Source organism: Hyperoodon ampullatus (assembly GCF_949752795.1).
Source record: "Hyperoodon ampullatus genome assembly, chromosome: 8".
NCBI lineage: Eukaryota > Metazoa > Chordata > Mammalia > Artiodactyla > Ziphiidae > Hyperoodon > Hyperoodon ampullatus.
The window spans coordinates 58,143,985-58,157,365 of record NC_136921.1 but is presented as its reverse complement, the minus strand read 5'-3'; the positions used below and the strand labels follow the sequence as shown (position 1 = coordinate 58,157,365).

General features: G+C 33.6%; 1 protein-coding gene across 1 annotated transcript in view; it reads left to right on the top strand.

Annotated features, from left to right (window-relative positions):
• Positions 1-13,381, top strand: part of LRP1B (LDL receptor related protein 1B) — a gene marked incomplete at both ends in the record, with an annotated part of 1,860,945 nt that overhangs the window by 1,710,353 nt on the left and 137,211 nt on the right. The window contains 4 exons of the mRNA XM_079710778.1: positions 3,060-3,189; positions 4,848-4,954; positions 5,292-5,424; positions 12,110-12,232. Coding sequence (XP_079566904.1) covers positions 3,060-3,189; positions 4,848-4,954; positions 5,292-5,424; positions 12,110-12,232 — 493 coding nt within the window. The remainder of the gene's footprint in view (positions 1-3,059; positions 3,190-4,847; positions 4,955-5,291; positions 5,425-12,109; positions 12,233-13,381) is intronic.

The following is a 13,381-nucleotide window of genomic DNA, read 5'->3' as shown; positions in this document are numbered from 1 at the left end:
GAAACCAAAAACTTTGATCAATGTAATTGTGTATCAGGTTAGTGGCAAACACAGAGAAGAACTATTTAAAGTGCCTTTAAAATATAATATATGGCCTCTGCATCCAGTATAATATACTGTAAGGACAAAAAGAAATGTAAAAGAATCTTAAACTGTATTCGTAGATGTGTTGTTAAATAATAACATTGGTTTTGCTAATTTGAATTTCATATATCAATATCTTAAGAGTAGGATAGTTCAAATGTTAAATTTTTAAAATATTATTAACACTCAAAATTTTTAAGTAAAATAAAGGAGATACAAATCTAAAAACAATGAAAGTAAATAAAAGTCCTGTAATTAAATTCAAAAGTATCAGTTTGAGATTTGATTTATTTTTCTCTTTTTAACAATATATATTCTAAGCTCTGCCACTGAAAAATCCTAAAACCAATGACATCCCAGCCTTAAAGACTATCTCTAACATTCACGTCATGACCTCTAAATACATTTTCCAATCAACAGAATCAAAACCCCTTTAAGAAATGTTTAATTCTAGGTCTGAGAAAGGAAATTGACAAAATGAGCCACTAACATCTTGTCAAGCCAGAAAACAAGGCTATTGGGATAGTGTCCAGAGTACATAGGAGCAAAATTGCAGGGCTTTCCACTGACAAAAATGACAATTTGAGCATCAGAAAGAAAAAACAAATGACTGTAATGTATTGAAATACAATAAATGTACAAAAATACATGAGTTCATAATAATACTTAAACAAATAAAAAGCTCAATTGTTACTTTGGAGGTTGCTAAGGTATCAACATTCTTAGGATTCACTCAGCCAAAATCAGAATGTGGGACATTCTATAGAGCAAATGACCTGGTTCCTTCAAGTAGTAAATGGCATTAAAAAAAAAAAAGTAGGGGAATGGAAAATAGTTACAAATTAAAAGAAACTCAAATCAAACTCAGTGTATAGACATCTTTTACATCCTTCTTTTACCAAACCGTATTTTTATATAGTTAAGAAAATAAGAAAAATTTTAATGTGGATTGGGAATAACTTTAAGAAATTTTTGTTAATTCCATGATACTGTTAATTTTCTGAAGCTATTGTTGTTATGTTAAAGTTCAGAATATAAATAAATTGGGGGAGAGGATTATGAAACATGAATAGCCAAGTGTGGATAATTGTTAAATATGCATGATGAGCACGTGGGTCTTATTATTCTATCCTCTCTATTTTTCTGTATGTTTTTAAATGTCTAAGATAATTAAATACCCCACAAATATAAACACAGACACACTGCATCAACTATACTGTAATCTGTTATAAATCAAAATCTTCTGATGATAGAAAAAGTGTCTATAAGTATTACCTTCTGTGTTATTGTCAACACAAATAGACCAGTGTTGTTGGTTACTGAACTCTTTTACTTGAATTAGCCTTATTGCTGAGATAAACATTAATTAATTCTATAAATATATACTGAGCAGTTATAATCAATGCATATATTAGACACTTGATTCATAGACGGACATGATCCCTATCCTAGTGGACCTGAATTACATAAAATATTCATTTATATTCCTGATTTTCTACATTTGCTACTTCATTCATTCAACTATTTATTCAGCAGTTTTTATTGAATGCTTACTTATTGAATGTGTCCCAGGCATAGTACTGGGCATGGAAGAGGAAGGTGATGAACAAAATATGTGAAATTACTTTCTCATGACCAGTGCATGGGCTATTTCTCCAACGTCCTGCACCATTACATAACTTACCCCTCAGATACAGCACATTTCTAATTCTCCTTACACATGAAAAATCTTTTCTTAGTTCCATTTCTGTTTAAACTTCTTCTGTGAAGCCTTTTGTTAAACCTTTAAGAATTCATATGTTTAAAGCATATTCATTTATCTTGACAGTATATTTTATTGCAATTGTTGGTTTAGGTGCTGGTCTTCTATTAGAATTTATCAAATAAGGGGAGTAATCTTAGTTTTCTTTGCATTATTATTTAAGAAACTAGTAAATGGTAAATTTTCAGTACTTGGGAGAAGAAGGGAAGAAAAAAAGAAGAAAAGAAGAAAATCAGTTATATAGCAGGCAGTCTAAACTGCCATCAGCAAAGAGAAAACTATAGGAATTTAGAAAATAAACTCTTCTTTCTTACATGGGATGAAACTGGGAAGAAGCAGGGAGTAATAGTTTGATATGCTTCATTCACTGGGAGTTTCACAAGCTGTGAGAGTGCTGCACCTTTTGTGAAAGGAGCAGACAAATAGATTTTGGCTACAGTAGAAATTGCTAAACAGCAGAAAAACATCATCCCAGCAAGATATTTCACTGGAGCATCCCATTTCAACCAGAGCGGTCAGACTCAAGGAAAGTAAATTTCTAGTGGATCCCTTTCATTGATCTCACAAAAAGAACTGAAAGGCCCCCAAAGGTATCACTATTATCTTATTTGACTTCCAAATAAAATCTGTGTGCGAGCTAGCAGAAAATGCCAATTGTGACAATTCATTTCACAGTTCCACAGGAACAAATGTCAGGAGAGTGGAAAAAGAATATGAACAGCAACCAAACTGTAAAAGAACAGGTACAGAGGGAACAAAAATGGGAATAAGAGGAAAGAAAGAACATTAGGGGAAGTTTTGCCAAGGCAAGTCAGAATTGCCTTAGGATTCTTAGTTGTTTCACATTCATCCTTCCACCCCACTCCCAAGGAACCAGCTGTACTTGCTTAGAAATATTTTTTAGCCCTTTTATTTCCCCACAATCTTCATTGTCACTTATATTTATTAAAATTACATTACCCTATAACTGTCTATTGGAGAATGAGCCACTCAGAGCAATTTAATTAGTTGATAAAGCCATGGGATTTATGTTCTTTTTACATTTCTCTGTTTTATTATGACTAAGAGACAAATGAAAGTGGAAAAGGATTATAATGTTATATAGTCACAAGCTTAAATGTGACCATCTGAGTTTCTTGTATGTGTCTTTTTTGGGTTTGAAGACATTTGTCTAAAAAATTAATTTTAATTATGTCTGTGTTGTTTTTGACAGAGAAATTGTGAAACAAGTTGTTCCAAAGATCAGTTCCAGTGTTCCAATGGTCAGTGTATATCAGCAAAATGGAAATGCGATGGCCATGAAGACTGTAAATATGGAGAAGATGAGAAAAACTGTGAGCCAGGTAAAATTCTTGAGGCCATATTTCATTTAACTAATATTTTAACTTGGTTAGAATTTAAATTTAAGCAATGATATGCACAAAACAGTGGCAAATAATGCACATATTTACTGTTTTTAAGAAATAATCCGAAATATCTGTAGATAAATTAATTGGTATGCCCTTCATATGTTTTGAAAGTGTTTTGGCAGGTAAGATTGTTATTATTTCAAGATCCAAGCATTACTCCCCAAAATTTGGTTTTCTGGTCTCTATATTTTTCTACACCATTTGGAGTTGTTTTTCCAAGACAGCAACATGAAATATGTTGAAACTGTAAGTATGATAGAAGTCAGGTTTCAATTCTGGAAATTAAGGTTATAAAACAGAATATAGTAGTTTCAATGTGATACCAACTGAGAAAAAGGATGTCTATTATTTCTATTTATGTCATGGTCCAAAATAAAAATAAAATTAAGAAGCAAAACCAGAGTATATGAAGAAAAGCCCAATTTATACATTTCTATTCCTTAAACATGACTTTAAATATACTCATTAAATTAACTTTTATACTTAGGAATTTTAATAACAGTATTTTACAGGAAAAAAAATACTAGGGAAAAAATCAGTTTTTAATCTATGTATATGGTTATAAGCACTTTCATGGTTAAATTACTTAGAGAGACTAGGTCAGAATTGCAGATACCTAGCACACACATTACCATTGTCCCAGTACCGTGCCCATGGTCCATGTTGCTAATTGATCACATCTTTTTTCTTACTGAATCCATACATATTCCCAGACTCCTTATTAATACATATCCCTAGGCAAACACTGCCAATTAAAAGAAATTAAATCCCAAGGGAAAAGCTTTTTAGCATTCCTGGACTAAGTAATTTAGACCACAAAGTCATTATGTAAGTACATTTGGCTACCTATTAGCCTAATATAAGGCCAAGAACCGCAGAAGTTTGAATGCAAACTTAGCAAACTCAAACACATAGACAAAGAAAGGTCTCATCATTATTATGTCAATTAATTAAATTGGTTATTGGTAGTAACTTATTTATCCACATTTTAAAATTTTTTTCCATATCATAAAGAAATACTTCAAATTCTACAGACTCTGCTAATCATACATATATTCATATTTAAAACCCCAAACCAAAAAAAAAAACTTCTTAAAACTTATGTAAATATGACATTTATATCAAAACAGCCAAATAGATATCATAGGGTCTATGAGACCATGCCAAGATTTCCACTTTAAGCTTTATACAATGCACATATGAATTAACATTCCCAAAGGTCACTAAATCCTATTACAGTTTTAAAAATAATTTGAGGCTTTTGTCTTTTAAATAAATTGAAAATTGTAAAAAAAATACATTTAACTCTGCACAAATCAGAAAGATGGAAGTTATAGAGGGTTTTTTTCTTTCCCTTTCTTTCTTTAGTCTAGTGAGTTGAATACTTATTGAACAGGCTATTACATCATGAGGTATATTTAATACAATGCAATAATATTGTAAAGCACATCTTAAGTCAATATTTAATATCAGATGTTGAATATAGCTCAAATAATCTAAACTATTTTCATTACTATGTATAATTTTTATATGCTTTTATCTATCAACCATTCATTCTGTTCACTAAATCTAAATTTCAACTTTATATTCAGCTTCTCCTACTTGCTCATCAAGTGAATATATATGTGCCAGTGGAGGATGTATTTCAGCATCTTTGAAATGTAATGGAGAATATGATTGTGCTGATGGTTCAGATGAGGTAAAATCTATCTTTTGGTTAAAATCTCTGAATTACATGAATTAGGTTTGAGAAAGCAAATATAGTAAAAACAAAGAGACAGAATCTTGATTCTTAGCACTGTCTAAAATGTCAAGACAAGAACATTGAATACAGTAATTTCAGCAAATACCTGAATCTTCGTGCTGTCCATAGACTAAACCCTATTGTCATTTGCAGAGGTGATATTCATTAAATAAAAATAAAAGAAAGCCCACAGTATAATCAGTCTCCAGTATTGTCAGCTGCATGTTTATCTTGCTTGTGACGATAGCATTATCATTAATGAAAACTGCAGTGGCCGTTTGTATTTGAACAGATGGACTGTGTGACTGAGTGTAAGGAAGATCAGTTTCGATGCAGAAATAAAGCCCACTGTATTCCAATTAGATGGCTTTGTGATGGAATTCATGACTGTGTGGACGGCAGTGATGAAGAGAACTGTGACAGAGGTAAGGTACTTTGTGTGTGTGTGTGCGTGCGCACGCGCGCACGCGCGCGCGCGCGCACGCCTGCAAATAAGAGAATGGCAGTTAAGATGCTATGCAGAATATTTACATAGTGTGCTAGAGGCAGAGGATAAGATCACTAAATGATTCTCCTTTTCTAGTTTCATTACATAATAGCCTATTCTAAATAAGCAAAATCTGGCTCATTTTCAGACAAGAGTATAAATTCGTCTTCATATAACAAAGACAACCAAAATGCAAGCGTTTTTTGGGTGCCTATCATGAGCATGTCTTTGGACTAGATGTTGGGTCAGGGATGGGTATATGAGAAGAATCCAGGGAACATAGCCACTATAGCCATTCCTGCCAAAGTATTTTCTAGGCACGTTTCTCTTCCACATTGCTTGCCTTGTTTCTGAAAGACTAGAAACAGCATATGGTATACTATACCATACCTACTAATATGCTAGATCATGTATAGGTTATAGGTTGTGCCCCAAATTTCTTTCTTGCCATATAGTTGAGAAAATGACTTACATTATTTGTCAGTCTGAAAGAAACTTTCTGTTTTATAGCATCATTTTTTTCCAGCTATGTGAAAATCCTGACAGATAACTTTTTTGTTTAAGTCACCACATTAAAAATAGCACTTATGGCTACTTTAGAGTTAATGAGAGGAAAGCAAAGAAATTATAGGGTGAATCTTGAAATGATCACAAATTGCAGCATTCTTATTATTTTCATAAGATATATTATGAAATATATATCTTATTAATATATTATATATATATATGTTTAGATATGTAATTAGATATATTGTTTAAATACAAAAGTTATTTTTACCTACTTATAAAAGTCTCTCAATCAACTTTACATTTTAGAATATTTGGAACATCATCAACAGAGATGATATTAGATATTGACATATGTTGCAAGGCATTTGAACAGCCATTCAGGGTTTACACAGTTTAAATGGGCCTAAAGTATTTACTTCTGTAAATATCTAGTCGCTCAAAGAAAAATATCTTCTACTTTCTTTAATATTAAATCAAAACTTTATGATGTACTATATTTCTATTCCAAACCTGATAAAGTGTTGTTATATCAGCAGAAGAAATCCTATTCTCATTTGGAATCTGCAGTACCTTATAAAAAACTGTAAAAGATTAAACTTCCATAATAGCTGTTTCTACTTTCGCTTAAGTTCTCACACTCTCTTTCTGTAATTGATTACTCTAAAGAAAGCAAACTTTGTGGACATTCTCCTACCAACAACTCATATACAATCTTATAGTCAAAGACTTTGGGACCACAACTACTCATCATTTACCATTTTCTAATTAATAAGCTCCATCCCCTCAGCTTAAGTCACTGTCACCAGTCTTGTTCTTTTCCTCATGGCTTCCTGTCTGGGCTATTAGTGACCCAATTGGTCACCAGTACCTCCTATTCACTGCTGCCATGTTCATCTTATTTAAGTGTAACTCTGGTTATGTCAATCTTTACTTAAAACTCTTCCTCGTTAGATACAAATATCACAACCTGGCAGTCAGGGTTATAAGACAATGATCCCATTTCACCTTTCCAGTCTTATAACTCTACTAATTCTCTTTATGTACCCTAAATTCTAGCCAAACTGGAAGATAATATTCAAGCAATATCCTCCATGCTTTTCAACATCTTTCTTGATTATTCTACTATTTTGCCATCTCAATACCTTTGCCAGAAAAATTATATCTATTCTTTTAAGTCCATCTCAGTTACTACTGTGTCTTCAACCAAATTGCAGTCTTTTTTTAGTTTCCCTAGGAACCATTTGATTGCATTCCTGTTGTCATGTTCTTCCTTCTAATATAATCACTTCTGTATTATTTGACTAAGCTTCCCTGTTGGAATATGAGTTTCTTGATGTGAAAAATTAGGTATGCAAGCAAAATGTGGGAGTACATTTCAGGCAGTGGGATCATTGTGTTCAAAGTCACAGAGGTGAGGGAAGTGATATGTTTAGGAGCCACAAGTAATTGAAGAGTCATGCTATAGAACTTGGTTTTAATATTATGCATGTTGAGGAATTTTCCAAGGCTTTTGAAGAGTTTTCTGATATTAAAAAAGGAAGGGGTGATGGGATTTGAACTATGTAACAGCACAGAGAATTTACTGAGATGAGAATCAAGCAGTCCAGTTTCTTGTCTTATCTCCATGGACATTTCTGTGCTCATGTTTTCATACTATCAAGTCCAGCCACAGTGAAATGTCTCCAACAGCTGTAGAAACACCTGGAAAGTGAGTGTGTGTGCCTGGGAGGGTGGGTGGTGGTGGGCAATCCTTTTAGGATTTAGCTACTATTTTAATATTGGATTTCCTTAAAAAATGTGTTTGAACAAAGGATTCCAGGTTAAAAAATCAAACACTAAAGTAAAAAACTGAACATTATAGTATTTGAAACCTGAGATAACTTTCAGATTTAAAATGACTATTAAATGTTTAAGCTTACTGACTAAAAAAAGAGTTGAGAGCTTTTAATTCAACCATTTAGAAATATGTTAAAGCTCCCCTACCCTCCCTATCTCTGCTTCTAACATTTCTTGGGTTCCTTTGCTGCTAGGTAATTAAATTCCAATGGAATACCTTGTTGGTTAAAGTGTTTGATCCTGTATGGATGTACCATAAGGCATGACCAAGTTCAGATTTCTAGTATTTGATTTGCTTCCAGGAAGTTGTTTAGGTATTGGAAAAAAGCACTTCAAGGCACTGAGGAGATAAAATGCCAGAATAAACATCTCTTCTGTTAAATGTTACGTCCATTCATCTCAAATCTGGACACGTGAGCTAACAGGGGCTAAGTGCTGGGGGCTGGAAGATAAGAGAGCTGCAGGATAAACATGGAACATTTTCAATGTGAATCAATTTTACTGGTTTACTTTAAAAGGACTGAAATCCCAAATACTATGGAATTAAAAGCAGCATTCACTTTTTTTAAAAAATAAATTTATTTATTTATTTCTTGTTGCATTGGGTCTTCGTTGCTGCATGAGGGCTTTCTCTAGTTGCCGCGAGTGGGGGCTACTCTTCGTTGCAGTGTGCGGGCTTCTCATTGTGGTAGCTTCTCTTATTGTGGAGCACAGGCGCTAGGCACACGGGCTTCACGAGTCATGGCGCACGGGCTCAGTAATTGTGGCACACGGGCTTAGTTGCTCCACGGCATGTGGCATCTTCCTGGACCAGGACTCGAACCCATGTCCCCTGCCTTGGCAGGCGGATTCTTAACCACTGCACTGCGAGGGAAGCCCAGCAGTCACCTTTTTAAAGGTAAACCATGTTGCCTTAAGGAAACCTGGTGTTTGTTTTGGCCTGAGCTTTCAAACTTTATTCTTTATAGCAATTTTGTTGGAAAAGGTAGTTATTCTTTTTAGTAATTATCAGCTCAAATGTGTATATTATTATAGAAATTATAAAATATTATATATTTAAGCTTATCTCAACCCAAATAAAGATGAGAACTCTAGATGATTATTTTCTGTGATGATTCACTTGTCCAAATTTCTATGAAACTGCCAAGAGCTAAGTTATATTTAGACATAGGTTGTTGTTAATTAATATATACTTATCTATTTTTCTAATAATCTCCCATTGAGCTGATCAAGAACATAACTAGGAAACCGGGATTTTAATCCAGCTAATCTCTTTAAATAATAACTGTTTTTAATTGTTTATGTGTGCTTCATGCCATTTCAAAATAAGCTTGTTAAGATGTCTTGGAAAAACCCCCCCATGCATATTTTTCAATGCAAATTCTTCCTAGTACAATAGGAAACCTTTCGTAGGTTATCATAAAACCTTTGCCTTTCTGCTACAATTATGATTTCATTTATATTTCTCTTCTTCTTAATAAAAATAGTGGCATGTCCAACACTTTTTTTTGTTTTATTTATTTATTTATTTCTGGCCACACTTTGTGGCATGCAGGATCTTGGTTCCTCCATCAGGGATCAAACCTGTGTCCCCTGCAGTGGAAGCCTGGAGTCTTAACCACTGGGCTGCCAGGCAAGTCCCATGTCCCACACTCTTATGGGGAAAATGATAATATTATGTAATGCAATACCTTTCGGAACTCATTTTCTTTCCTTTTAACAAGACTGATGTGCTACAAATAGAGTTTTTTAAAATAATCAGAGGATGTCAAGAGTTCGCAAATTCTGTTTGAATTTAGTCCATTTTAGAATGAAACATGTGATGAGATTTAGTCATTAAAATCTTTATTCTGAAAGAATACAACTCTATTTCATATTCTATGGATTTTGATATTGAATTAAGCCAAAGCTCACCTCAAACCAATATTCATATCTTTAATACTAAAGGCTGTTCATGTTATATCTTTTTGTTTTCAGACTTCCTAAATGGTAATATATTTTCTTGCATTGATTTTGATAATTGAGATTATTTTAAAAATCAGGGCATTTTTAGAGTTGAACATTGCCGATGTTTGAAAGAAAGGGGCATCCCAATGCCAGATATTGTACTGTCAGAAGTCTCACATGGTGACATTCACCTTGCTGCACTCACCAAGGAACTGCCTTTTTCTGTGTCTTAGTTTGTTAGTGCTCAGAGGTGTCAATTTAAGCTGTACCAGTTCTGTTAAGCATTTTTGCAGGAAAACTTAGACCCGTTCTGAATGGTATCACTATAAATTCCTGGCCTCAGCTTCAACTACCACTCAAGATTCTAAGCAATCTACCTATGTGTTTTTAATCATCTCTCTCTACCATTAACCATATCTGGTTTTTAAAAAGTTGATTTATTTTCTCATATTCCACCTCATAGCAATAGTAAAAATCATGAGCTTTTTTCAACATCTAGACACAAAATTAACTAAGCTACGTATAGCTGTGCCTAGCATTTCCTCCTTCCTTTATCTTGAAATGGAAGACTTGTCTTCCAGCCTAAGGATAATCCTTTTATTTTGCTTTAGATCTCAAATCCTTCACACTTTCTTGATTCTCAAGGAACTCATTATCTGAATTACCTTTTCTCTCTTCTGTATCCTCAACATTACCTTGTCTACTGAATTCCTTAACTTCCTCTTTTCTTCCTCCCCTTTAAGGGTAAACTTCTGGACTACAAATTCTTCATCTATAATAACCAACTACAAACATTTCACTAAACCCACCACCACTTCACTATAACTACTCTCTTAACATCATTTAAATGTGCTATTACCTTCTTGTTAGAAAAGTTTTCAGGTATTTCTCCAACCACTCTGGCTACTTCTCAGTCTCTTTGTTAGATTCCTCTTTATCTATTCAAACTTTAAACGCTGATTTTCTCTGTGTTCTTTTCTAAATTTCAAATAATAACTGTATTCTGATCATTCCCGACTCTACATTTACACCTCAGAAACCTATCCCATATTTCAGACACATTTATCCACTAGCCTGCTAAATATCACCACATGATTGTCTTACCAGTAACCTAAATGAATTGTGTCATTATTTCCACTAAACCTGATCCTCCTAATGTGATCTTTTATTTATTGAATGACACCAACATTCACTGAATGATCCAAACAAACCAAAAATTGAGTAGTACTGTGTTTGACTACTCACTCTCCTTTACCACCCTCATCTAGTTAGCCATCAGATCCTGAGGATTCTACCTCCTGAAGAGCTCTCAAATGTAGCTACTCTAAATCAGGTTTCCATCAGTTGTTTTCTGAATTGCTGCAAGCCCTCTTCAAATTGGTCTTTTTCCTCCCACCTTGGCTTTACTCTCCCTGTCTTCATTTCTAAGTTTTCCTCACTGTAGCTAGTGTTGTCATTCTAAAACCCAAATCTGATTCTGTGATTTCCTAAGTTAAATCTTTGCTACTGGAAGTGAATTACTAGAGATTAGTGTGCAAGTCAAAACTCAGAACAAGAAGAGCTTATTGACTCTCACAAGCCTAGGCTCATTATTCTCTCCAAAGTACATACATAAAATGAACAATGCTTCTTTCTTGGAATTTTCTAGGCTTGCAAGGATGAGCACCATCACTCCCCAGCTCCGTGTTTTAATAAACATATCCATTTTTAATATGTTAATACCTTCAATCATCAAATCTCACCAATAATGAAATGATACTACTTATATATGAAATTTAAATTGGTAATATAATTCTCTGAGAGCAATCTTATTAATCTTAATTTTAAATTCCCATCAAGTTTCTTTGTGTGGTTTCCCCATGTATTCCTTACAAATATGAATTTATAAACCTTAACCATACCTCTTTTGTAGCATATGAAGATGTTGAGCCCCATAGAAATTAATACACTTTTCCAAAGCAAGACAAAGCAAGTTCCTATCTCCCTAACCATTGCTGTTTCTGCTATATATTGCTACACATCTAGACATACAACTAAGTTTATTCGTACTTTGGGTCCTTTGCCTGTGGTGGATGTATTTAATTTTAAGTTAGAATGTCCCTGTATTCTTTTTTTTAACATCTTTATTGGAGTATAATTGCTTTACAATGTTGTGTTAGTTTCTGCTGTATAACAAAGTGAATCAGCTATATGTATACGTATATCCCCATATACCCTCCCTCTTGTGTCTCCCTCCCACCCTCCCTATCCCACCCCTCTAGGGGTGTGTTTTGCTGACTGGAATTAATTATGCTATATCCCTCTGTCTTTTTTTTTGTTTTAAAATAAAGGAGGAAATATATGTAGAGCGGATGAGTTCCTTTGCAATAATTCCCTCTGCAAACTACATTTCTGGGTGTGTGATGGAGAAGATGACTGTGGAGACAACTCTGACGAAGCCCCTGACATGTGTGGTATGGCATTTCACGTGGCTCTAGATTGTACTCTCATCTCCTGATGTAGTGCGCCAGCGTGAATCGATGAAGTGGTGAGGTGAACCACAAATTTTACCGTCCTGGGGTTAGGTAGATAAAGTATAACCACAGATACAGCTTTTGGTCAGGTAATAAGAGATAACCCTGCTCAAAGTTTATGACTTTATAGAGAGCCCTCCTAAATCTGAACTTGCACATGTTAGCAGTATTCAAAAAATAGATTATGGTCTGTCTAGGAGGATTTAGAGTAGTTGACCTTTTGAATTGAGTAAAGTTCATATAAGGACTTTGACTTTATTCCCAATTGGTGTTTTAGGCTAAAACAATTTTTTTGACATATAAGCATGGAAAAAATGTGCATAATCAAATCATGTACTTCCACAAGTCACCCACTACTGAGACTGTGGTTATTCAGAGAAGGGAAATAAATATACATAGAGATATACAGACATTATCTATCTATCTATATCTATCTACCTATCTATATCTATATATATATCTTACAAATGTTAGGCAGAGAACTGCAATTAGGAGTTATTTAACATTTAAATCTGAAAATCTTAACAAAAATTATTTCTTCTTCAAATTCAAGTTACTTCTGACATTAGTCACAAGCGTGATTATGCAACCACGAACTATAAATATAAATGTGTGCCTTTAGATCACTAAATTAAATGATTTCCTGTATTTCGTAAACACTTTTGTTCTTCATCTCATTCTTTTGCTAATCTCAGCAAAAAAGGTAATTTAACTTTTAATTTAAAGAAAAATACTACTACTTTGGATATAACTAAATAGCACATCAGGTGAATTAAAGAAAGCATAGCATGAGTGTATGTTCTTAAATTCTATGTTCTATTTGGTATATCAAATTAAACTAATTATTTTGATAGATGATGATATTGACTACAAATGTTACAGTTGAAGAAAAAAAATCTGAAACAAAGAGGCAGCTTTATTTTAAACATGTTTTAAAACTTGAAAAAACAGTAGTTAGAGAATTGATCTCTGTAGGTACAACTGATAAGTGATATAACTAAATTTCAATTTCAGTTCTTCTACATAATCTTACAAAGTGAACTCTAGAGAATGACCAGAGATAGTATTGTTTCTGAATCATAATAGTTG